Source organism: Centruroides vittatus, unplaced genomic scaffold (assembly GCF_030686945.1).
Source record: "Centruroides vittatus isolate TY-2023 unplaced genomic scaffold, ASM3068694v2 contig_82, whole genome shotgun sequence".
In the NCBI taxonomy this organism is placed as follows: domain Eukaryota; kingdom Metazoa; phylum Arthropoda; class Arachnida; order Scorpiones; family Buthidae; genus Centruroides; species Centruroides vittatus.
Window position 1 is genome coordinate 1,278,301 of NW_027122533.1, and position 27,112 is coordinate 1,305,412.

At 33.1% G+C, this 27,112-nt stretch overlaps 1 protein-coding gene across 1 annotated transcript in view; it reads left to right on the forward strand.

The window, feature by feature from the left end:
• LOC136982334 (ATP-binding cassette sub-family C member 4-like) overlaps positions 1-24,417 on the forward strand; it is a 147,686-nt gene extending 123,269 nt beyond the window's left edge. Inside the window, exons 17-27 of the mRNA XM_067278809.1 lie at positions 628-905; positions 1,681-1,760; positions 6,076-6,226; positions 11,616-11,849; positions 11,919-12,019; positions 13,703-13,900; positions 13,975-14,130; positions 15,887-15,976; positions 16,085-16,257; positions 23,710-23,815; positions 23,882-24,417. Of these exons, the coding sequence (XP_067134910.1) occupies positions 628-905; positions 1,681-1,760; positions 6,076-6,226; positions 11,616-11,849; positions 11,919-12,019; positions 13,703-13,900; positions 13,975-14,130; positions 15,887-15,976; positions 16,085-16,257; positions 23,710-23,815; positions 23,882-24,058 (1,744 nt within the window). The 3' untranslated portion in view covers positions 24,059-24,417. The remainder of the gene's footprint in view (positions 1-627; positions 906-1,680; positions 1,761-6,075; positions 6,227-11,615; positions 11,850-11,918; positions 12,020-13,702; positions 13,901-13,974; positions 14,131-15,886; positions 15,977-16,084; positions 16,258-23,709; positions 23,816-23,881) is intronic.
• Positions 24,418-27,112: the final 2,695 nt, after the last annotated feature.

Genomic DNA, 27,112 nt, shown 5'->3' on the forward strand with positions numbered 1-27,112 from the left:
TTAAAAAATTTTATAAAATTGAAAATAAATTCAAAAGTTTTGAAAAAATCGTATCGGATGGAAAATCAAAAAAGAATTTAATATAAATTTGAAAAAAAAAATTTAGCAAAAAATTACCGCGAAAAAAATTCATATATAAAAAAATTATGTGATAATAAAGAACGATTTTTTCTTTACAAGTCGTAACTGTTTAAAAATTTTTTTTCCTAAACGGAAACGAGAAAAACGCGTGGGAAAATTCTTAAAAAAATTCCCACGGTTTATCTCCACAACTAACTGGTAGAGCCGAGACCGACTGTTCCACTGTTAAGAGGTTAACATCTGTCTTCTCTGCAGATTGGTAAAATGTAAAAACGTGGACAGAGTTAACGAATGATACCATGGAAAGTTTATCTGCAATATTCTCACTTGCATAATTATGATATAGCTCTGACGTTCATTTCTCGATAAATTATATGCTTAAATTTTTAGTGAAATTATTCCATGGATATGAGCGGATGTATATTCAATAATTTATCACTTTTTATACATATTACTTATATTTTTTTACGTTAATTTCTTTACCTGTATATCAATCTTAACAAAATACTAAAAAAAATTAAGAATTTACTGTTTTTATGTTTAAAGGTTACAAGATAGAAGAAGTTATAGCAAAAATAAAGAGAAAATTGATATTACATCTAACACAACAGTTTTTAACATTAGTGAAGGCAGAAATTTTTATCAGAGTGACGAATTCAACGTATATGTCTATTTTGGATTGATATGTGCAGTGTGTTTCACCATGTTACTTACGGGTTTACTATTGTTGAAATTTTTTACAGCTGCATCTACCAAACTTCATAACAATATGTTCCGTTGTATTATTCGAACTCCAATATCATTTTTTGACAATAATCCTGTTGGTATGTAAACTTATTTAAAACGTTATAATGTAAAATTGTTCTGATAAAATTTAGAATAATTTTTTAGATAAAATTAAAATCACGAAAATAAATACATTCTCTTGTAATTCTATTTTACACGAAAAACTTTTATGCCATTCGTGATATCACAGATATTCGTTATTTGTTAGAGTATAAAATTTCATAAAACTCTGAGAAATTAAGTATCTTTCTACCTTCTCACTCCCAAATGCTGTTGAAAAGTTTCGCAGTGGACAAGTATTTTCACGTAAAATTGTGACGCCCTGTTTCCAGCTGAGGTAGTTCGTGAGTCTCAATAAATTATTTTTTTCCGGGCTGTAATTTGAAAAGGTTGTAGATGTAGACCTATAAATTTCCACTGTCTTCTGTCTGTTTGAGAAGGGAGTTAGACAAATGAAACAGAACAGATATGGAAGTCTTAAGTGCAAGCGGCCGCAATTAACATTCGTTTTACACCGGAGGTCAGTTATTTCAATTTAAATCGTTTCCAGTTAAAAAAATTAGACAGATGATTGACTGGATTCCATTGCTAACTAAAAAGTATTATTACATGAAGATGACACTACTAATTTGAAATGGAGAGCATATATATTAAATTAAATAAATTAAAAATATGTTTAAAAATTGCAGTCTCGCATTGTGAGGATGTCACAATAAATTATTTTTTGTGTTTGTTTGTTTGTTTTAAGTTATCAACATAAATATTTTTATATAAGAAATAAATTTAATTGTTATTTGTTATTTATATTTTTAGGAAACGTGTTAAATCGGTTTTCTAAAGATGTTAATAACATGGATGATATCTTACCTAACTGTTGTTACTTTGCAATAATAGTAAGTTTACATTAATTTCAAATATATAAACTTATGCCAGTAATAAACACTTCATATACAGGACATTGTATATGAAGTGTCATATTCAACACTTCATATACGTCGCCTTACGTCGGTAATTGGTTCCAGGAGAGGCGATGTAAGTCGAAAAACGACGTAAGTCGAATTTACTTGTGTAGTTACAACGTAAGTCGAAACTACGGTGGAAAACGCCAATAACAAGCACTTAAAAACCGCTAAATAAGACGACAACACAGAAACACAGGTGTTTTCATGTTTCGTTTTCTAGGATTTATGATGATTATATTAATATTTACTGTAAATGTGCATATTTTAATATGTTTTTAACGCTTTTCTAGTGATATTACGATTTCAACATATGTGGCGGACAGATGTAAAATCGAATAAAATGACTAAAACTTGATTTTTGTTTTTTGACAAACGACGTATAATCGGGAACGATGTGACTCAAAATATACCTGTATATGGTATTTGAAAAACGAGTTCACCAAATCTCTAAACATTGTCTTAAATCTTCTTAACTGTTGTCATTTTTAACAAATTTTACCCATCAAATTATGTTTAAATTGCTCAACCATAGACAAATTCGAAACAGCAAGGTTGATCGATTGGGTAAATAAGCCTTTCGTCAGCGATTCTGAAACAGACTATCGTCTGCTTCAACGTGCATGATCCTGTATTATCTTGGAATAGCTTGACTTGTTTATCAAAGAGACACTTTGTTAATTTTTGAAAAATTTCGGTGAACAATATGACATTTACTCAATATAGTGGCCTTCTGTAGTGTGATGTATGTGTTTCGATTCAATTGTAATGTGCCCAGGCTTTTGTGTAGTGTGTGTGGTATGACACCTGTAGAGGAGAGAACAACAGGTACAGTAAGCACCCTATTCATCCTCCACAGATGCCTTGTTTCCTGGGCGAGTTCTGTGTACTTGCTAATTTTTTCAGTGCATGCGTTTTGTATATTGTGAGTGTTTGGAGTAGATATGCCTATAATGTATGTGATTTTATTGTGTTTGTCGATGAGTGTGATGTCTGGTCTATTGTGGTAAATTGTTTTATCTGTGATTATGGCTCTGTCGTAGTACATTTTGTGCGTGTTATTTTCCAATACTGTCTGTGGAATATATTTGTAGTATGGTTCGTGAATGTATACTAATTTGTGTTTCTTTGCAAGCTCTTGGTGTATTATATTTGCTACTTGATTATGTCTGTGTAAATAATCTGTTTGTGCCAAGAGCTTGCAACCAGAGGTGATGTCTTGTATAGTTTCTGGCATAATTATTATTATTATGCAGTGGCTGTATTTGTTTGTAGTGAAGGCTAGCTATTTCAATGAGGTGACGTCCGCCATCTTTACGTGGAAGGGTTAATCTTTCTGTGGCAGATTTATGATGATGTTGTTTATGCGTAGTAAGTATTGTTCTTGTTTTCCATTGGAGTTGCTCGAGATCTGTGTGAGTCCAATGTATAACTCCAAAAGAATATGTGAATACTGGGATGACATATGTGTTTATTGCTTTAACTGTGTGTTTTGCATTTAACTCTGCTCTAAGAATAGCATTTAACTTACTTTGGTATTCTTTAATTAATCTTTGCTTTATTTGTGCATGTTCTGTTTGTTTGGCGTGTTGGAATCCTAAATACTTGTAGAACTTGCCCTCTTCCATGGATTCAATAATGTTTCTATTTCCAAGCGCAAAATCTTCTTTTTTCAAGATTTCTTTTTCTATGTGAAGTGTTTTGCATTTACCTAGGCCAAATTCTATTTGTATGTCCTTGGTGTATGAATGTGTGATTTGTAGGAGTTGATGAAGTTGTTTTTGTGTGGATGCGTAAAGTTTTATGTCATCCATGTACATCAGATGTGACAGTGTATACTGTGTTGTTTTTTCATGTCTTGTTTTTTCATGTCTGATATTGTAACCATATTGCGTGTTGTTTTACGTGTTGGATAATGGATTCAGGGCTAGGCAAAACCAGAGAGGACTCAAGGTATCTCCTTGAACAATTCCTTGCCTAATAAAGATTTGGTTTGTTTGTATGGAAGTGTTATGAACCCTGAGATGTAGTGTTGTTCTCCAGTGCTGCATGGTGTTTTGGAAGAATGTAATAAGTGATAGATGTATTTTGTACATGTGTAGAATATGTAGCAGCCGACTGTGTGGAACACTGTGGAATGCTTTTCTGTTGTCTATATATGCCATGTGTATGTTTCTGTGTTGTTTGTGTACTTGCTGTAGAATGACTGAATCTATGAGAGACGGTTCTTTGCATCCCTTGTGATTTCTACGGCAAATTTTTTGTTGTTCCGTTAGAATGTCATGTTCTTCAACATTTTTGTATATTTTGTTTGCGATACAGGATGTCAATAATTTGTAGAGTGTTGGAAGACATGTAATTGGTCTGTATTGTGTGGGGTCTGTGGTATTGTTGTTTTTAGGTTTCATGTAGTTATGCCCTGAGTAAGAAAATTTGGCATGTCTTGTGGATTGATGATGATGTGTGTTAGATGTTTAGCTAGTTCCTGGTGCAGTGATGTGAACTTTTTGTACCAGAAATTGTGAATGTTGTCTACACCAGGTGTCTTCCAGTTGCGTGCTCTGTTAACAGTGTATTGGAAATCATGTATGTTTATTTCAGCACAGGGCATAGTTGGTATGTTGTGCAAGTTTCTGTTCTCCTCCTCGATCCAGCCTGAATCAGCATTATGCATGACAGCACTAAACCAAAGAGATGACTAATATGTTGTGAGTTCTTCTTCTGTTGGTGTGCCACTGTGCTGTGTATCAGTGTTTGCTTTGTTATTAATTTGTCTGTAAAAGAGTTTTTCATTGTTTGTAAATAATTTATTTTGTTGTTTTCGTAGTGTACATGTTTTGTATCGTTTGAGTCTACGTGCTTTGGCAGCAAGTTTTTGTTTTAGTGTATCAATGTATTCTGTAATGCATGTGTTGTGATGTTCATGTTTTGTGTGTGTTTTTATTTTTTTGGAAATGTTTTTGAGCTGTTTCTGTAATTTGGGTGTTATGTTGTTATTAGTGTATTGTGTCAGCCTGCCTAATTTCTGTCTAATGTCATTTATTTGTGTTTCTATTCTTCTCTGCCAGGCAGGCTTGTGATAAAATTGTGTTTTCTGTGTATTTGTTTGAGACTGTACTTTCAGCCCATGGTGTGTCACTACTGTGACTGCCCCAGCATAAACTAATGTATGAATGTCTGCGAGTGTAGAAATTGAATGAACGTAGTGTGGTAGTAAGTGAGTGTTTTCATAATTTAGTGTTTTCCTACTTCCTTTGACATGTTGATTTTTGGTATTCGTGGTCGTTGTGTGGGATCTGTGCTTGTATATTTAGTGAGTGTTTCCTGAAATATAAGTGAGAGCGTATTAACTAAATCCATGTCTATGTTATTAGTGATGGACAAGGAAGTGTCTGTAGTATCATTAATGGTAATTGTTGTATGTATGTTATTAACAATGCTTGTTGCTGGATTATCCTGACAGGTTACATGATCTTCATTAATGTTTGATGTTTCTGTCTGTTGATGTATTTGATCAGCAACCTGTTGTTTGATAAGTTCAAGTGTTATTTGTGATATAAAGTTGTTGTGTATAATTGTTCTTTTTTGATCAACAACCCTTTGTTTGTTGACAGTGAGATGAGGATACTGTTGTATGAATCTATGGTGTAGTTGTTGTCTATATGCTGTCATGTTTGTTTCAAGTTTTGTGATGGTGTAGTAAGTACAGATGATAAACTCGTTCATTTCTACTGTCCTTTTCATCCATTGGCGTGGCTTTTTAGCCTTTGTGGTCTGTGGATGCATTGCCACAGAATCAGCAAGGCTGGGTTGGGCATGCCCAAGCATGCCTTGGGCCAGTGCCGCTGTTGCCACTGGTAACCAAGAGAGACTGTGGCTTATTTTTGGAACATGAGTCTTTGCCTAACCCACGAACGCGGACCTTGTTAACCTAGGCGACGTTCGAGCCGGTATCACACTTTGATCTATTTATTACCATAATAAATATCTGCACAGAATGTGGGTGTGGTCACTCTTAGCTTCATTTCTCCCCATAGACCTTACTGGCATGGGTGTCCCCACCAGGAGCTTGTGCTCCAGCCTGCATTGCCCTATGGATCAGTAAAATTACTGGGCTCTCCCACCACAACCAGGTGGTGACCACGGGAGAGATATTTATCATCATCATCATCATAATCATCATCATCATCATCATCATAATCACATCATGAACCCATCTAGATCATATTATAAGTTATTCTAATTTTAGGGATACTCTTTTGTTGGTGGCATGTGTGTTCTTCAAGCAATCTTTTGTCCCTACGTACTAATACTGACTTTTGTCCTTTCAATGGTATTCTACGCTTTTTGGACATTGTTCAGCCGAGTGTTGAAAAGCATAAAACATATAGAAGGGAAATGTAAGTACTTTCAGTAAACTGTAGTTTATCGTTTTAACTTTATTGCATGAAGAATATTGAAAATATAATGGTATAAGTGTGATTTTAAAATAATTGGTTATCACATTATTTTAAGTAGTTAAAGTTTCACATAAATTGATCAAAACAATATTTAATTATTTCTGCTAATCAGTTTTTTAAAAACCATGTGTAGAAGAGCTTATTCTATAATCGTGGAAATGCATTTTCACACGACAGGAGTATTTTTTCGATTTCATTTAATGCTACAGTTTTACTCACTTACTCTGACTCAGCTTCTTAATGAATATACTATAAACATCCAAAACACCTTATTGCTGAGAACAACTATTTATTAACTACAACTAACGTTTTCGGCCCAATTTATGGGCCGAACAAGAGGGAACAAGAACAAGAACAATTTATGGGCCCAATTAGAGTCGAACAACTGTAACCTGAAGATAGCCCATAAATTGGGCCGAAAACGTTAGTTGTAGTTAATAAATAGTTGTTCTCAGCAATAAGGTGTTTTGGATGTTTATAGCTACAGTTTTTTTTCCCCAATGTCAGGATAAACTGCCAATCTACGATTATGTCAATGGACAAAATTCTCTGCATCATTATTACAGTTTTAAAATATTTATGAATGATTTTTACCTTGTAACTGGCGAACTATAATTTATATTCTCTTTACTTATACAAAGTTAATTTAAATAAATCATTTATTTAATATTAAAGTTTTTATAAATTATTATTATTATTATTATTATGTTGGGTTAAGTGAGATATACTCGGTTAATACCGGTGGCTGTGTGCTATGCCGGACCAAAGTCAAGGCATAGTAACCAAAACAGAAATTGAAGAAGTGTATCAGTGTGTGTGTCTGTATTCAGGAATTTTCTCACAATATGACATGTTTCAATATAGTGGCCTTCTGTAGTGTGATGTATGTGTTTCTATTCAATTGTAATGTGCCCAGGCTTTTGTGTAGTGTGTGTGATATGACACCTGTAGCGGAGAGAACAACAGGTACAATAAGCACCCTATCCATCCTCCACAGATGCCTTATTTCCTGGGCGAGTTCTGTGTACTTGCTAATTTTTTCAGTGCATGCGTTTTGTATATTGTGAGTGTTTGGAGTAGATATGTCTATAATGTATGTGATTTTATTTTGTTTGTCGATGAGTGCGATATCTGGTCTGTTGTGATAAATTGTTTTATCTGTGATTATGGCTCTGTCGTAGTACATTTTGTGCGTGTTGTTTTCCAATACTGTCTGTGGAATGTATTTGTAGTATGGCTCGTGGATGTCTACTAATTTGTGTTTCTTTACAAGCTCTTGGTGTATTATATTTGCTACTTGATTATGTCTGTGTAAATAATCTGTCTGTGCCAAGAGCTTGCAACCAGAGGTGATGTATTGTATAGTTTCTTGCATGACGTGACATTTTCTGCATGTGTCATTTGTGAGTGTTGCATCTTGAGTATGTGTTTTGTGTAGTTTTTAGTATTTATGACTTGTTCCTGTATGGCGATCATGAATCCTTTCTGTCTCCCCAAAGAAGCATTCCCGAGCTAACCAGCTGTTTGACCCAGTTTTGTCAACTTATTGTTATTGTTATTATTATTATAATTATTATATATTTACAAATTTTTAGTTTATTAACTGGAATAACTCATACTAGTCATAAAACACTATGTTTAGTAAACACTAGAAAAAGTTAAGTTAAATGTAAAAATTAATTTACAGAACATTAAAAACGTTGATATTTTATTAATTTCTGATGTATGTTAACAACAATAAATGGAAATGCATTGATTTTTCCGGGAGTGATTGCCAGAAAAAGTGTTAAACTTCGTTACAATTCTGTTCAGCAGGTTCTGCTTTGAGCTGTAATGTCTCAAAGCATTATAGGATATGTTCAATTTTTCAGCTTCCTTTTCTCAAGCATGGCTTGAAGACAAGTAAAAACCTATTGAACAGCATGAAATGAAATTTTTCACTTACACTTTACATATCCTGTCACACAGATTCTTCTAGCATTGCCGATGATGTTGAGTAATCTCTAAAAATTTGTTAACTCTGAAAATGTAGATTGCCATTCATGCTGAATGTGACAGATTATGTTTCGGTACCCTGCAAACAATAACAGTGACAGTTGTTTTATAGGAAAACAACATGGGTAAATTTCCATTTTACACGATTTTAACAACATCTAAGGCTATAAATGATACAGTTTTGTAAAACTGTCGCATAACTCTGACTTGTGATAGTTAAAATTTCGATAGAGAAATTAAACAATAATATTGTATCACAAAAAAAGCAGATCCATACTACAACTTTTATTTTCAGTGATTAAAAGAAGCTTCTGTGAAAGCTTAAAAAAATCTTTATTGTTCAAATTATACACGTTTTGATGTTTACATCGCCATTTCAAGTAAAATCTATGTCAGCCATTTACATAAAATTTGAAAACCAGATATTGCATTCTTTAATTCCTTGAAAGAGTCATTATGCAAATTCTTTCCACTTGAAATATCTGATTGGAATATTTCTTGAAAATGTTCAATTTTTCTACGAATGACTACTCTTAGCAATTACCAGACAGTCCCATAGAAGATACCACTTAGATGCATTACTTCTTTCAAAGCTCTCTGGTCCATAGGAGGATGATGTCATTGAATATCCTTGCCTTTAAACATTGCAATGAACTTCTTCTCCACGGCTAGGACGACTTACCGCTTCCTGCCCTCTATAAAACATCGTCAAAAAATGAACTATATATTACCTACGTACAGCTTGACACAACTGATGACATGGCCTGTCATCAGTTGTCTCAAGCTCATGGCAATCTGCCGAGCTACCTGCATCGAATTAAAAAACGCACCCTCGACCATTGTGATTGTGACAAGGCAGCAGTAGGAGACGCTCTGCATGTGTTATTAGATTGCCCTCTTCACAATATGGAAAGGAAGGTCCTCATAGGCTACTTTCTGTCCAAAGGACAAAGCTGGCCACCTCAACTGGACATCTTCAGCTCCAGTAAAGAGAACTTTAGGCAACTAGAGACTTATACCGATCGCTGCAACATCCTCCAACACAATACATCCAGGTGACTGTATTCAGATTAATTGACTAGGTGTATCGACACATACTCTGTCAATGCTAGCCCAGGACTCTCTCTGCATGACCACTTTGGACACGTTATTGTTGTACACCCGTAGGGGCAGTTCAGTTCAGTTATTTATTAAAGTAAAATATAAAATACATAAAGGTACATGCCCGGTACCGTAATAAACATAGCCGGGAGAAGTCTCGACAATGGTAGTATTTTACATAAAGTAGTAAAACAAATAAGGAAAACGGTATACATGATTAATAATTCAAATTGACTATACAAAAGAGGATATACAAGACAACAATATAAAACAGTTTATGAATGATAAAAAAGTATATGAAGAAAAAAATAAATAAATAAACAATAAATTGTAGTGTTTATGAAACCATGCCGGTGCTTATTCTGCAACTTGAACACAAACTATATGGCGTATTTTCTCGGACACATGGCAAATTTCATCACTAATTTTCTTCAGTCAACTGAAACACAGTTTATGAATGATTACGAAAAGTATATACAGAAAATAAATAAGTAAATCAAATAAACAAATAAATAAAAAACAGCAACGAAATAAGTGCAAATACTAACGGAACAAAGGTAAAAATGAATACATACAAGGTACACATATATACAAATACAATATACTAAAAGAGATGGAGTACATAGTTAACACTGTGGATGTGGCAAAAAGTACAAAGAAGAGGCTCTAAGGCAGCAGACTACCCTAGAGATGTGATGAATTGGCTGACAGAAATGTTAGTATGCAGGGACCATGGTTTTCTTGAAGTATGTTGACACTAGATGCTTGAAGGCACTGTAATTCTCACTTTGTTTGAGCAGGCATTCCAAGTTGTCAGGGGGCCAGCTGTAGTTGTGGGCCTCTATGGTGATCTTTAGGTGAAGTCTTTCAGACTCTAGCATAGGACACTGCAGGAGATAATGGATGTTGCTATCCAGGGTGCCACACGTTGAGCAATGGGGGTTGGAGGTATGCTTGAACCTATCTAGGTAGGCGTAAAACCTCCCATAGTTGGAGAGGAACTGTGAGATGTGGTGGCCGGGAGTGTACCACTTATACTTCGCGAATTCTTTGATGTTTGGGATGAAGTCAGAAGTGACTGAGCTGTTATGTCTCCACACATTTTGCCATGAGGCAAAGAGTTCTTCCCACAGGATGGATTTAATGGTCTTATTATTATACTTCTTGTAAGAGATGGGCAGCCGTTCATGGGTATATTCAACTTGATGTTGTTCCCTTGCCTTGATGTCGGTGTATTTCGGCCAGCTGTAACCAATTCTTCTATCGCAAAAGTGTGGTATAATAATTATTATTTATTATTATTTTTTAATCCTAACAGCATTGTAGGTAACTGAAATCGGTTAACTGTATAATCCATAGCCAAATTGGCAATTGTACATATGTAAATGTTTCTATACTATTTCAACTAATGCGTTGTAGGACACATTGTGACCTCTTCCCTACCACCTTCCTTCCTTTCTTACTTTCAATTCTCCCCATCCCTCTCTCCCCCTCCTTCCATGGCTAAGTCGTCTAGACAGCCTTCTTACTTTAAATTAAATAAATAAAGAAATAATAAACATTGCAATGGCAGTCGCAGTTATAGAGCATATTCATAGCTTTCCACTTGGTGGCTGAACTGGTAACAAACTGTCTGCTTCAAATTTCATATTAATTATCTCTTCACTGCAGAAACAGTCATTCGCCTTTACCACGCTGCACATCTTTCAGTAGACATAAAGATCGTAAGTTCGGTGTTATAATAACATTACCATTTTCAGAACATTACGTTACCATTTTCAGAACATATGTGGTGATGACAAGGTAATCACTTATCGGGGAAAATTCGTTACATGTAAGTCATGTGATTCTTATTACTATCATTTATTTAATAGTTAAACACATGGTAATGAAATTTACCAAACTAAGAAAATATTATTCTATGGTTAATATTTTATTCTGAAAATTCTGCAACAATAATATATGAATGTATTATTGTTGTGTTTATATGTATTTTTATACAGTGCTATATAACATTTTGTAAACGATATCTTCAAATTGAATTTAAACTAAGGGAAATTAAAAATTAATAAATTATATCTTCGCAGCTGGCTTAATATACTCTTCAAATAAAAGTGTATTTTTAGATAATAATTTTTTTTATTACTTTCTTAAATATAATAAGCAAATATTTTTGCATTTAAGAAATTTTCGCGTAAATAATTGAATTATATTTAGATATTTCTTTTAATAGCAAGAAGTCCAGTATTTTCTCACCTGAGTGTATCTCTTTACGGACTTACAACCATTAGGGCTTTCCACGCTGAAAGTAAATTTAAGTCTTTGTTTAATAAGTATCAGGATAAGCATACTGCAACATGGTTTTTTTTCCTGGCTTTAAATCGATGGATGTCCTTATACGGTCACATCATTTGTTACATAAATCTAATTATCACTGTTATTATTTTCAGTGTTTCAATTGATGCAGGTGAGTGGTGTATTTTAATGTAAATTGTCAATAATATAAGTAACTGTAAATTTATAATTGCAAATTTAGATGATGCAGGAAGCCAAATTGGACTTGTTATCAATTATGGCATATTACTCTTTTTGTATTTTCAACACCTCATTAGATACACCTCTGATGTGGAATTTCAGGTAATAATTATAAAACAAACATTATGACTAATTAAAATTTCCTATGAAAAAGTTTTTAACCACATTTATTACCGTATCATGCATAAATTATTTAGTGTTATATTTATAAAAATATTTATATAATGTCTGTAAGACAGAATTTTAATCATGTAAAATACTTTGTTTTCCAAAAACGAACATATTTTTTATTTATTTTTGTAGTTAGTATGTTTCTATTTTTTGAAAAATAAATTGATTATTGTCTGCATCGAAATGTTCTGTTTCCGCAGATTTGTTTTCGTTCTATAATCAAAATTTCATGCTTTTATTATTTCATAATTTATCAAAAATTTTTTTTTCTTTTACTTTTTCATTACTTAATGTGTATTCATAATATTGCTTCAGATATCCATGAAGTCATCTATTTATCTCCCTGTAATTCATTTCTCTATTCTCCTAACATACAACTATACTTATCTAATTTGTTCAATTATTAATATAAGCAGCACAATGTAAATACAGTTGTACAATTTGACTTTATTTCGTGACTTATCAAACCCTTTACTCACCGTGTGTGGAAAATTCCTGGCATTATTATCATTCAAGAATTACACTTGGAATATGAGATCATTTCCTGCGAGAGTTAATTTCAAAGCAAGCTTGTACTTTCTCCTTTATACAATAAAAATAGTAATCTAAGCAACAAATGAGACTTATGGAATATAATTAATTATTGTGCAAAATAAATGTAAAATAGATTTAAAGAAAATTATCAGAATAGATGATGCATGTACAACGCCATCTGTTCAGTTGCATAGAATTTCTTGCTTCCAAAAATACTAATTAATTAAGACACTCTTGAATTTGGAGTTAACTGAAGTGCTGATGAGACACGTAAAACATTTCTTTCAAATTGTCCTTTAATCAACTTTCCTCCAATTATTTTAATTATACAGGAAGTGATTCCTTTTAGAAAAAATATCTAAAATTGTTACAAGTATGCTGTCTATGTAAAACTAGTGCGAATACAATGTTTGTGTTTGCACTAGTGTAATATCTGTAAAATTGAAAACATTTTGTAATATATAAAATTACTCTTTGTTTATTTATTCTGATTAAATTTACTACATAAAATGGCAATATTTGAATAACTAAAGATGTTAATATATGTTATGCTAGATTAATAATTTCATCGTTTTCAATGGATAAAAATTACATCTTTCTACTTACAAACTGCACTATCTGATGTTAAAAAAATATTGTATAAAAGATGTACTTATTTCAGTATATTCTAACAATAATAATTTTAAAGCTTTATTCCACATACATTTATTAAGGATATAACAGTAAAATCTTTGAATATTAAAAGCGATTTAAAAATCTGTGTATAAACAAAGTGATATTCGACAAACAATTAAAACAAATATTCGATAAATTTTAGAAAAATAAGGAGGAAATGTTTAAAGCTTACAGAAAAAATAAAGAAATAGTAAGAAGTATTTTCATTTCTGAAAAGTTATAAATTTTTACAAATAATATACGCATATTTCAAGGAAAAAATAGACTAAACATAGAGCATTTTTACTGCACCTATTCCTATAAAAATATTTCTGTCGTTAGTTTAATAAATATATACTTTATATATAACTTTGGATAATACATATTGTTACTTCATACTTATTTCATAGAAAGTTAATTTTTCAGATGAATTCTGTTAAACGCGTATTGAACTACAGCAAATTAAAATCGGAAGCATCGTACGAAAGTTCACTCGATAAGCGGCCACCAAGAGACTGGCCACAAAGAGGAGAAATTCATTTCGATAATGTTTCTTTACAATATTCTAAGGATAAAAATATTGTTTTAAAGAACTTGACATTTCATATTCGCTCAGGAGAAAAGGTATAACATCTGCAATTAAATAAGTGTTACTTATAACTATTGTCTGACATTGTTCTTTAATTGGAATTGATCAGATTGGAATTGTTGGAAGAACAGGTGCAGGAAAGAGTTCTATAATTGCTTCGTTATTTCGCATGACGGAGCCAACGGGAACAATCACCATCGATGGAATCGACACTAAGGAAATCGGTCTTCGGGATCTACGTAGTAAAATATCCATCATTCCTCAAGTAAGTAATAATTAATTCGGTCAAAATAATTTCTACTGTATACTTTGTATTGATACTTACTATGCAGGATTTTTTTTTGTTATTTTCTAATATCAATAGTTGTTTTTTATATAAAATAAAATATATAATTTAATAATATATTTGATGGCTGATGATTGAGCGATTATGGTGTCATTCTTTGTCGCATTAGAATGTGTCGAGAAATTTAAGGAATTTTTTACAAGGACGTCTGTCCTCGTTTTTCATCATCCAGTCTGTTTATTCATGACATAGCTTAACCCAAAATAGATTTTAGAAAAACGTCCACTTACATCCCACGACGCAGAAAATGTTTTAAAAAACTTCAGTGATATATAAAACAAACATCTGTGCACAGACATAACGAACAGTACAAATTATTTATGTAACTAAATAATTTTCAGTGTGTTTGAGTAATTGCTAAAGAATGACTAATATTTTTCATGTATGCTACTTCAATTAACGGTCTAAAAATATCTCATTTCTGTAAATATTTAACGGTTCTGCCTGTTTTGAGAATTTTTTTCTAGTTCATTAAAATGCAAATGAAAGACTGCATACTTAAAGTTTATCCCTGACCGATGAAATAATTATAAACTCCTACTGACAGCTTACAGGTGTTATTCTGGAACAATCGACAGAGTGAATATTGTGAAGCATTGACAGCACTCGCTGAAGTATTTTAATAATATAGCAAGCCACGACTGTTGCAGCACTTTTCTTAAGTCCACCATACATGTCGTATCTGCTTTTTGAAACCGAATATTCGCCTCAACCTTATTCTAGAAACATTTAATTGACTTTATATCTGGAGACTTGGAGGTCACTAAATGGTTAAGAATTCTGGATAACGTTTGTCGAACATTGTCTGGGTAATAACGAAATAATGGAGTTACTTTTTGTTATGCTCAAATGCACGGTTTTCTTCCGGATGCATGAGAGTGTGCAATTAATCAGTCATCATAATCTGATTACCCAACATTTAAGCACTTCTGCAGATACATGAATAGTTCTATTGAGGCCTATGACATCGCTTTCCATATTATGACATAGCCACCACTCTCATGGACAGAACTTCTAAGGATGGGTAAAGACTTCATATGTTTGACATTACAACTGCATTTTTTCATCGGCCTAGTACAGATAATAACTAAGATTTATCCAATCACACACCTTAACACTACCCTTTAGAAGTCCAGTTTTTATAATTTCTGCACCAGGGAAAGAATAATGCGGAACCTCGCTCTTTAAGTAGTCACGTAAAAGGAACTTGGTTTCAGAAGGAAACGATATGCAGCGTGCACCAGATTGTTGCTTTGCTAGATAGTTTCTGCTACTCCAAGTCATCAGTCATATATGGGTGGCTGCTATATGCTTACTGGTATGTTTATCGGTACCGTTTGCTTACTAGTGGGCACTGGTATGTTTATCGATACTATATACCCAATTGATCTTTGATAAAATTACTTCGAAAAATCCTGGGATTGTTGCTACTTAAGAAATTAAATGACCAACTTTGCATCCACGATCAAATTCTGTAATGGCAGCACATTTAATCGTTTTTATTGATTGGTGTATTGTTGAAAATGACATATGTTTGCTTATTTATACTTCGAGTTTTCTTTGGATACCTAAACTCAAGTTAACTAAACTTAAGTGTCATAATTTAGTACATTTAATTTCGTATTAAAACGAATTGTAAAGTCCAACAATTAATAGTAATCTGTAATTTTTTCAGGATCCGATGTTATTTACCGGTTCTCTTCGAAGGAACATTGATCCTTTCAATGAATATTCAGAAGACCAGCTGTGGCATGCAATAGAACAGGTTAGAAATAATTTTAAGTATTGCAATTTACTATTTGATCTTCCACTTTAATTCTGTATGAATAATCACAATTTTTATTTACTCTTTTGAAAAATATTTCAATTAAAGGTACAATTAAAGGAAGTTTGCAGTAAATTGTCTGGGGGATTGGATACACATTTAACAGAAGGGGGGCGAAATTTCAGCGTGGGAGAAAGACAATTAATTTGTCTTGCCAGAACGATTCTTCGTCAGAATAAAATTATTGTCATGGACGAAGCGACATCCAATATAGATAAAAGGTTAGAATAAACAAAATTAAAATTATCTAAATTTAAGTATAAATTATTTGAGTTTTTAATTCGTTTTGAGTAGAGAATTTTTATTCGTTATTCCCAATAGTTTTTAAATTAAGAGTTCATAAATAGTTAGTGAAAACTTACACATTAATATGTATCAACTGTCTGATTATGAAATATTTTTCATTTCGTACATAGAGATTGGCAGTAACGTTTGTTGCCACAGATAAAGATGGAATAGGTAAAAGTTTTATATAATAATAATTAGATAGATAACAAGCCAATGTTAATACTAACGATGGCCTGAGTGGTTAAAATCATGTCTATTGATCTGAGTATCGAGAAAAAAATCCGGGTGTATTCACGAAAATATATTATTCGAAGTAATTCCAGAATATCATGAGTACAATTTCTCATTTTTCAATTGTCCGCATTAGCAAAATTAACGATGAGTGTAAGAAAAGGATGTTTTGTAGTCCACGGTATGTAAGTAACGAAGTTTAAAAGATGTCGATATTGAAATTCATAACCTATTTTATGGGTAATATTAAATACATGTATTCGTGACATCGATGTTATGTGCGAACATGCACTGATGAAAGCATGTATTTGCGAGAATGGGGATTTGTTTAATTAATTTATCATGGAAAATACATTAAATTTTTATAAGTTGTCTACATGAAGGAAAGTTGTATTCATCACTTTTGGAGAAAAAGGAAATCAACTTCCTTTCTCACACGGCCTTATCTATATTTCGGACGGCCATATGTCTGTATATCTTCTCTGCACTTCGTCGCTCATCCCGTATGTCCCTTGAACACTATTTGCTAGAGAATGAGTTAAAAACTGCGATTTTCTCGCCATTCGGGGCAGTTGATGACAAGACGTTTTTGCCACATAACTCCACGCAGGACTCGAAAACCTAGACATGCCACGGAATCGCAGTCCATCCTATTCAGAGGGGCCATACGACATAGAAAAGTCTCCTTTGACATATTTTAACTTTATGCGCCTTCTTAAAGAAGATTATGCCGTATTCATTCTACCTCCCGTACCCCTCCGTCTACAGAGAAGACTACGAACGCTACATAAGTCGAGGTAGTATAGCCCATATTTTTGTGAAATCTCTCTCTCGCAAACAGAGTAGGAATTTAATATTCTCGCAGTATATTTTTATTCTGCTTCGTTTGTTTTATTAAATTTTGTTATTGTTATATAATGGTTTCGTTACTAAATTCAGCTCCAGGTCGCGATCGTGTCGCGTACCCGTGACTCTGCCCGTCCTCGTAATAGCCCTCCTATTTCTTTTAAACGATATATTATAACGCGTGATAGGGTGCGCAATCATCCATATCTGGTGTTAGTCTTGACGTAGATCGGGATTATACGATCTTGATTTTTGCCACTCATACAGGCCCTCCTAGACCCTGTGACAGATCTACCAAATCTTGAAGCCGAGTAAGAGGTAGTATTCGCATCAATACTATCCCGGTTCTCACATATTTCAATTAGATATTTCTAGTCTGGATGGTTGGCGTTGTGATTAACAGCTATGGTTTGGAATGTTATTCTCCAGTCTATTTGATTTTTGCTTTTTTCAAAGATAATTTAATGTTTAAATATAAAGACTATTAATGGCAGATGAAAAACGTTTCAACTTATTAGGAAAGTTTATCTTTTTCCATTACTAGTCCAACCAATTAGAAAGTTGAAATCAAAACAAGATTAGGCCTAAACGTAGGTTCATTGGTGTCTCTATTTCAACCGAATCAGTAAAGGGTTCTTCCCGTCTTGTTTTCACAGTGGATGGAATACATGATTTGACTAAATCTGTGCATATTCATATAATGTTATTGTGTTTATTGCTGTATGTATCAGGATAACAAACGAACGACAAAACACTTTTTATTCTGGTAGTATATACATGGGCACTCTCGTTACAGTCGTTAGTCTTGACAGAATGAGAGTTGTTACTCGGATTTTCGATCACTCTAATTGATATTGAGATAAGATTCCTTTGTTGGATCAGTGCTGCCACCTCCACGTTTTAAATTCTTTCACATGTAGCTATATAATTATAACAAATACACGCTGATAGCCAATTGCCAGATAGCGTAACGAGCAAGCCTGGTAAATTTATCTAGGTTTCCTTCACTTATCTAACACCTGAAATATAAGAATGTAAAAATTTGGTTACAGCATTGATCCAGTAAGAGCATCTTATAGCCATATCAAACAGAAACCTCTAGCAGAGTCTTGTTTGCAACTATAAGGAGAGTGCCCCGTGTAAATATTCGACAAAAATAAATAGTCTTTTGTCACTGTTATTCGCCGTGTTACATAGATTTTTTTTCCTTGTGGTTTTAGGCCCTTTACCGCTCTGAGAGCACAAAAAGGCCAAGAACTGGTAAGTATACAAGGGTGTCTGCGTTGTTAGTAATGTGTTCCAGAGAGGGCTCATAAAAATACTAGTCCCTTGTGAGGGCTCATAAGTTTACATGTTTTGTGTTGTGTTTCAATATTTTATTCTGAGTGTTATGTTCAGTGTTATGCTATATACTTACCATTGTTGTTTATTTTGAGAAGAAGAAAGATAGATAAATAGAAAAGTTGCAGTTTGCGTGTTTTAAATAACCAGACCTAACCTCAATTTTTGAGTTACTCAGAGTTGCTGAAGAAAATAGGGCAACAGTGAGCAATTCAATGATAGTCATTTCCAGCAAAACGGGATTAGCTATTGAGAATTAAAAGTTTAGAAAAAGGGGGAAAATACTACACCCTGTAGGGTACTACAGTAGCCTTCCGGGAGGACTTTAGGGGACTGGCCCCCATTTGGGACAGAGAGTGGAGGAAACCCGGAAAAACTCCACTCGGCCAGCAAAGAATTGGGAAAAACCAACAATGCAGAAGTTTAATCTAGCAAGGGGAAAAAAACTACTAAATGCTAAAAACAACTACCACAAGGAAGAGGAGGAGAAGTGAATGTAGCTTTAAGATTAGGGTCACACAACACAGTCTCCAGCAGGTGTGTAGTCCTGTGCAGTGAGTGATGAGCTTAACCTGTAAGGATAATTTTTATATATTATCACCTAGCTGTGGGCTAGTAGAGAAGCCTTCAGTGCTAGGTTAAAAGAAGAAGTGAACGTAAGGTTAGGAGTATAGCAGCAGAGTATAGGTACTGTGGCTTGCTAATGCCACAATACTGGGCATTTAGAAAAGAAGAAGGCTATAGAAAACAAGTAAGAACGGATTATGTTGACAACAGAAGGCTACCTCATAGCAGAACCAATTCTGTTGATCAACTGAAAAAACTCATATTGGGTTTTGATTTACTAGCCAAAAAGGCCAACGCAATAGACAGGAAGGTCCACCTGCACGAAACGATAACTTGAAAAATAAGAAGAGTGGGTTTTGAACGAGAACCACAAACCCCAATACTCACTCAAATGAAAGAGAAGACCCAGTGTTTCTCTTGCCTAAGTAAAATGGGCAGAATGCGACAGATAGGCAAACAGCAATTGTGAGGTAGAGGAGACAAGAAGAGTAAGGATAGTATGATTAGGAACAATAGTGTCAAAAACACCTTTGTTAAAGTCGATTAATAAAAATATACTATTTATAGTAAGAATTTACAATGATTTGAGTATATACAATTTTTTTTTTTGACCCGCCAAGAAGACCTATAAAACCAGGGTCAACCTAGCGGTTTTTATATTTTGAATACTGATGATGGAAATATACAATGAAGGTGATAGAAGAATGACAATCAAATTAAAAGAAAAAATACAAAACAATATACATTAACAATATATTTGTGATGAACAACTATATACTATAATACCGCAACTCGTGGTTGACCGTTGAAAATAGAGACATTTATCAGTCCAGTGTGCAGAGGAAGCCCCCAGGAGAGGCTCCCCGGCAGTAAGTCCCACCCCAGTGATGATACCACAGACCAGGTGCAGTATGGCGGCACCGACGGTATCGGGGGCCGTGTTACATAGATTAAAAACCATAGTAACGTTATATGAATGCAGACGGATTTAGTTAATTCTATATGTCCCATCTATTGATAAACCGAAACAGAAATGAATCTAATTACGATCAATACTCCTACCGAAAGGCAACTTTTTGGCAAATCCAGTGCAATTTATTTTACATGATGTGAAAAATTTAATACCAAAAAATATCTTATAGCAACTATACAGTGCGAGTGTCCCTCGCTTATGACACTTCTGTAACACGGGCATTTATTCTGTTTGTACATATTGTCTATTCTCTTGTCATAAAGAACTTTGTCGGTTTCCCCATTGCAAGTACAATGGGTATTGTAAATATATTATGTTTGCATGTCCATCACTTAGGGCGCTTCTGTAATTCTTAACTACTGCTCCACAACTGAATGTAAATTTTTAATTTTGTTTTAAATTAAAGCGATGCAAGCGTCCTTGGGACTTCCGTTTCATCTCCTTTCGTATTATTCTTTATAATTTTAACTTCAGCCTCTTCCTTTAAATCGCCGATGCACAGACCGCGGCCCGCGGGCCGCATGCGGCCCGCCGGTCGAATACTGGTGGCCCGTCGACAGCAAAAATAATACTCTCGTACATTCGAAGAATATTTAATTCTATTCCAGAATAAAACCAAAAAAATCTAAAAACTTTATATAAAGTTCAAAATAGTAGAGAAATCAAGAATTTTCTAGCGCGGTGTGAGCAAGCGAGATAGCAATAGTCCCGAATTCCCGATTGCTCGCGTAGGTACGAGTAGATACACGAAGCGTAGGAGAATAAGTGCAGTTTAATAGTGTTTTGGGGAGGCAATAGTTCTAGTGTAGATTTTAACTCGACTAGCCGGTGTCATATATTTTGATCCACATTCAACGTAGATTTCCTGTTAACCCGTCAAGTGCCGTGTATAATTGTGTTGTGAAATCGTAAGTAAAACTCTGTTATTAATAAGTGTTTCCCTACCTATTTAATCAATTTTAATCAAATTTAGCTTTAATGTTGGCCAAATATTAAAATAAAACAAAGAAATTACTATTTTTATCAGAATTTCTCTAACTGTAATAATTACGTCATTATTTCAGATATAAAATCTGTATAAAAATCTTAAAATTTCTGAGGAATTTAATCAATTATTTTTGATAATTTAAAAAAGAATGGGTAATTTAAGTAGGTACTGTAATTGTTTTTAGGTGCTGTGTTAATCCTAGCCAGGATTAGAACGCAACATGGAGAAGCCAGGACCTAGTAAAAAACGTAAGGTTAAAGATGAAAATCGGCAGTTTCAAGAAATTTGGACTGAGAAATACTTTTTTGTATGGTCGCATAACAAAGTCGTTTGTTTAATTTGCAAGAATTCTGTTGCGATTGCAAAGGAATATAATGTAAAAAGGCATTATGAAACGCAGCATCCTTCTTTTACCAAGTTTACAGGCGAATTAAGAAAGCAAAAAATGTTGTCTTTAAAACGGGAGATTATTGGTCAGCAAGCTATGTTTACAAAACCCATTCAAGATTCAGAAACAGCTACAGAAGTTAGTTATGAAATTTCTCGAATGATAGCAAAGCGAAGTCGCCCCTTCAATGATGGCGATTTTGTAAAAGAATGCATAGAAATTGCCGCTAAGAAAATGTGTCCAGAAGCAGCAAAAAAGTTTGAGAAAATTCAACTGAATCGTATGACTATCCAAAGACGAATTATGTCTTTGTCAGGTAATATTGCGGAACAATTAATTGAAAAAACTAAGATCATTGAATTTTTTTCATTAGCACTCGACGAATCCACTGATATTAGTTCCACAGCTCAACTTCTCATATTCATACGAGGTGTTACTCAAGATTTTGAAGTCTTAGAAGAGTTATTCGGAATGTGTTCATTGAAAGGTCAAACCAAAGGAGTTGATATACTCAATGTACTTTTGGATGAGTGTTCAAAAACTGATTTGGACTTATCAAAATTATCGGGAGTTGCGACTGACGGTGCTCCTTCGATGATTGGTGTCAATTCCGGGCTAGTTACTTTGCTGAAAAAGCATCTGCAAGGAAAAAACATAAACGCTGAAGATCTCATGCAGTTTCACTGCATTATACACCAAGAAACCCTCTGTTCTAAAAAAATTGAATTTCAAAATGTCATGAAAGTGGTAGTTTCGACTGTAAATTTCATAAAATCACGAGGACTCAATCACAGACAATTCAAACAATTCCTTGATGACATCGAAAGCGAATACGGAGATTTACTGTATTATACAGAACTAAGGTGGCTAAGCCGTGGATTGACACTGGAACGATTTCTAAATTTAATAGAAGAAATTGGAATATTTCTGGCGGAAAAGCAAAGGGATGTCCCGGAACTTAAAACTCCTGATTGGTTGTGTGATTTGGCTTTTTTAGTTGACATTACAAATCATTTGAATGTCTTGAACACACGGCTTCAAGGCAAAAATCAACTGATATCCCAGCTCTACGCTCATGTATCATCCTTTCAATGCAAGCTGACACTTTTCAGATCACAATTGAATTCTGGAAATTACAATCATTTTCCGAATTATAAGAAAATGGCTGAAAAATTCAACAAAACTGCGATTAATTTCAGTTATGTAGAAAAGCTAGATATTTTGATTCAATCTTTTCAAGACAGATTTTCGGATTTTAAAAAAGTGAAACCTCTGTTGGACATATTCAGCAATCCTTTCACGATTTCAGTTGAAAATGCGCCAGAGTCAATGCAGTTAGAAATTATCGACATTCAAAACGATCAAGATTTACGCAACAAATTCAACGAAGGAGACTTGCTGAACTTTTACCGCTGCATTGATAAAAATATGTACGAAAAGTTGCGCATAAACGCTCTGAAATGTGCCAGCTTATTTGGTTCTACCTATATATGTGAACAAACTTTTTCAATACTAAATAATAATAAAACAAAAAATCGAAACCGCCTTGCAAATGAAAGTTTGGAAGCAGTTTTACGTGTTGCTACAAGTAAATTTGAGCCAAATATAAAAAAGATTGTAAGCACTATGCATTGCCACGCTTCAAATTAATAAATTCTTTTTGAATTTTAATAAATTATTATCAATTCTTTATTGTCTTTAATTACCTATACTTCTGGCGGCCGGCCCGCCATCAGTTCATGATTTGCCCGAGTGGCCCCTAGTCTTCATAAGTCTGTGCAACCATGCTTTAAATCATCTTTCTTCTTTATTTTCACCCCAGGCAATACCTTTGAGTAACCCTGGTTTTATCCCCTATCTGCTAAAAGTAATAGCAACTGTACAGTATATTATGCCTGTTATACATTGTTTGAGTTTGCATCAAAAGTTCTTGTTTAATATACAGTTTGAAGTAACTTTTTAAATTTTTATTCGTCTTGTTTGTGATTTATATTAATACTAATACTTAAAATCGATAATTAATATCAGTTTTCTATTTGTTTTATATTTAGCACCGATTCCTGTATTCAAAAAGTAATTCGAGAAAAGTTCGAATCATGTACAGTGCTGACCATTGCCCATAGATTACATACAGTTATCGATTCGGATAGAGTTCTGGTAAGAATCTTCTACTTTCAATATAAAATAAATTTGAATTTTTAATAACACAGTTTATATTTTTAGGTTCTGGACACAGGAAAATTACAAGAATTTGACTCGCCGTATGCATTACTGAAGAACTTAAATGGTACTTTTTATAATTTGGTAAAGAACACGGGAGTAACTTCAATGAAAGAGTTATACAAAATTGCCAAAAATAGATATTATCTTAAAGAAACTACGGAAAAAACCAAATTATAAAAAAGTGGATCGCCTTCGATATAAACCAATCCATTTTTAGATTCGTGTTATGTTTAGAGTTCTGTTTTTACAAATATTTTTTTCTACTGCTATTACTATTTCCTCTCAATTAGGACATAAAATTGTTGATATCTAAAAATTTAATAGTACTTGTAAGTTCTGTTAAATTTATACCGGATGTATTAATCATAAAAACTAACTACATATACATTATATAATTGCTTATTGTGTAATGCTCGTCGTAATAATACATGCTATTTGTGGGTTTAATTAATTTGGCACGAGATGGCTCTCAAAATTGCAGTTGTTACTACTACAGGCGTCTCCAGACAGTCCGATACACGACCACTGAGAGAAGATGAATTGACGAATGACAGCAGTCTAAATAGTCTTCGTATTACTAGTTAAATTGTTTGTTTTTTTTTTAAATAGAGAATGGTTTTTATTTTTGTTTCTTCTATATTATCTGAAAACTTATCCAACATGTCTCATCGACTAAATAGTTTTATTATTGTGAAGATAAATAAATGATTTGTCTTGTCAATTGTTTAAATAGAAAAATCAAATTAAGTTATTACACTCACTCACATATATTACATTTTTTTATGCAATTATTTTAACTGTAATAATTTACAATTATTAAATGACAACTGTGAGTAATTTAAAATAATAATAGAAAGTAATGCGTAATTTTTCTCAATTTAGGACAATAATAATACCCATTTTTCGGTACAAGCGGTATTCGAATTTCGATCAAACTAATACCAAAAGCAGCGTTAATTAATATTCACGTAATATAAATGGTATCTAAGGATTCGTAAATGGTCATCAAATCAAATTAAATAACAAGACATTTATTATTAATTTAATTTAGTATAAATTTTAATTACCTCTCATTACTGCACAACTGACATTCGGCATTATATTTAACAGTTAACAGTATTAATTAAATGCAAAAACTTTTAATGGACATCATTTAGAAAGATAATGGATACAGTTAAAAAGGTAAAAACAGGTTTGTATATACATACAGTAAATTTACAGTGTCCACAAATTATTTTTTCCTAGGGGCGTTAGATACACTTTTGCCAAACCTGGGATGGACGAATAAAATATGCAATGATATTTTCAATTGTAGCATCCATCTTTTGTCATAAACAGCAACCATAATAGATTATTTAAGGATGTAATTATAAAGAAAATTTCAAATTTTGTATAATCCACTTTTAAACAAACGACACATTATAATAATTTGAAAAATGAAAACATTTGAAATTTATACTTAGCGGATAGGCTGAAGGGTAGAGTTAATAACTATTTTCTTTCTCCGGGGAACAAAAATCGAGTCTGCAATACTAAGCACCACAGGCAACACGAGCAATCTGTTAAAAGTAGCAAAAATCATCATAAAAATAAAACAGTTTGAAAAATGTCACGAAAGTATAAGATAGTCCAAATGCTAAAACTACAACACCCAACACTGTAGAAAGAAAACCCTGAATCACCGGATATCCCTTGGCGTACAAAGTATATTTAATTTTTTCTTACAATGATTCCTTCTGGCAACACTTATATACGTATGTCACGTGATCCAAAAAATCGATGCTTTAATATTTAAAAAAATCAGAAATATTATAAAGAATATTTACTCATTAATTAAGTTAACGTAAATTAAAACCAAAGGACAGATTTACAGAAAAATATAAAATATTCTCCATAAAGGAAAAATGAAATCACTGAATTTAAAACATTTTCACTGAGAAAAACGGAAAGTACAAAAACTTTTCACAGTTAATTGTTATTTATTTATTTAACGCATTAATATCAAAAGATTTGTAAATTCTTTTCTTTTTCGAATTTTGTTTTTGTAGAAAGTATCATACATTACACATTGTCACTTTTCTAAATGAAAGACGTTCATCACTCGTACCTTATACAAGGGAAAATATTACATTAATACTTAATTTTTAACTTTACAGTGTTCGGAATTAAGTGATCTCCTTGGGGGTCGCGAAAAATATTTGGGGGTCGCTGAAAAATTGATGCCAGATCAATCTTTTTTTCAAATATTTTATAAATTTACTATGAATTCATGTTTAGAAAAATAGAAATAAAAAATATATAAAATAATTTTTACTTAAATAAATTGCACATATAAATAAAAAAAACAACACAAATATTTTAATACTGGCCTAATATTCATAAATTTGTGCGCTATTGGGGAATCTCCGAGTTCCACTCTCAGCCTAAACTATGACAGAACAACATTGTAATTTGGAACGGTGTTCACTAGCAGCGTTGCATCTGTCGGCAAGTCGAGTTAGAAATACAGTAGAGCGTCGTTTACCCGAAAACCGATCAACCGAAAGGTTTTCAGTCTGCAAATTCAAATTTCCGCTAGTGCTGTGGCGCTGCAATATTTGGCTATGTCTTGGGCTACTCCAATATTTTAGTTGGTATGCGTGTATAGCTGGCAGCATGGACCGACCATGAGAGGGTACTTAACTCCATCCCTCCGGGATGTTTATCCACACAGTCATTCTTCGGGAGTCCTTTGAAATTTTTAAGTGCGAAAGGAGGGTCGCGGAACAGAAAATTTGAGAAACACTGTTCCAGAGGATACATATTTATTTATATTAATACGAAAGAATTTTAATTGTTATTGTTTTCAACGTAGCCCATTTTATAAAGTGGAAATATTATGCTTCGTCTAAAACACTCAAGCGAATAGGTTTATATAATGAAATCACATCCTGTTTCTCTATGATACACGAAAGACGACCTCATTAAAAGAAGATTTATGTTATATTCAAGTTAATATCGTCAATGTATGTGTTGAATGTTTGCTTTTGATTAAGATTTTACATTAAATTCCATGTCTTTAGAAGATTTAATAGCATCTGCCATTAAGGAAAGACACTGAAATTATTCAATAATATTTTATATTTTCTCATTAGAGATGGAAATAGCAAGTAAAACTTTTAAAACATTGATGCACGATGTATATAAAAATTTAAGGATAAAAAAAATAATACACGAAATTTAAAATGCATC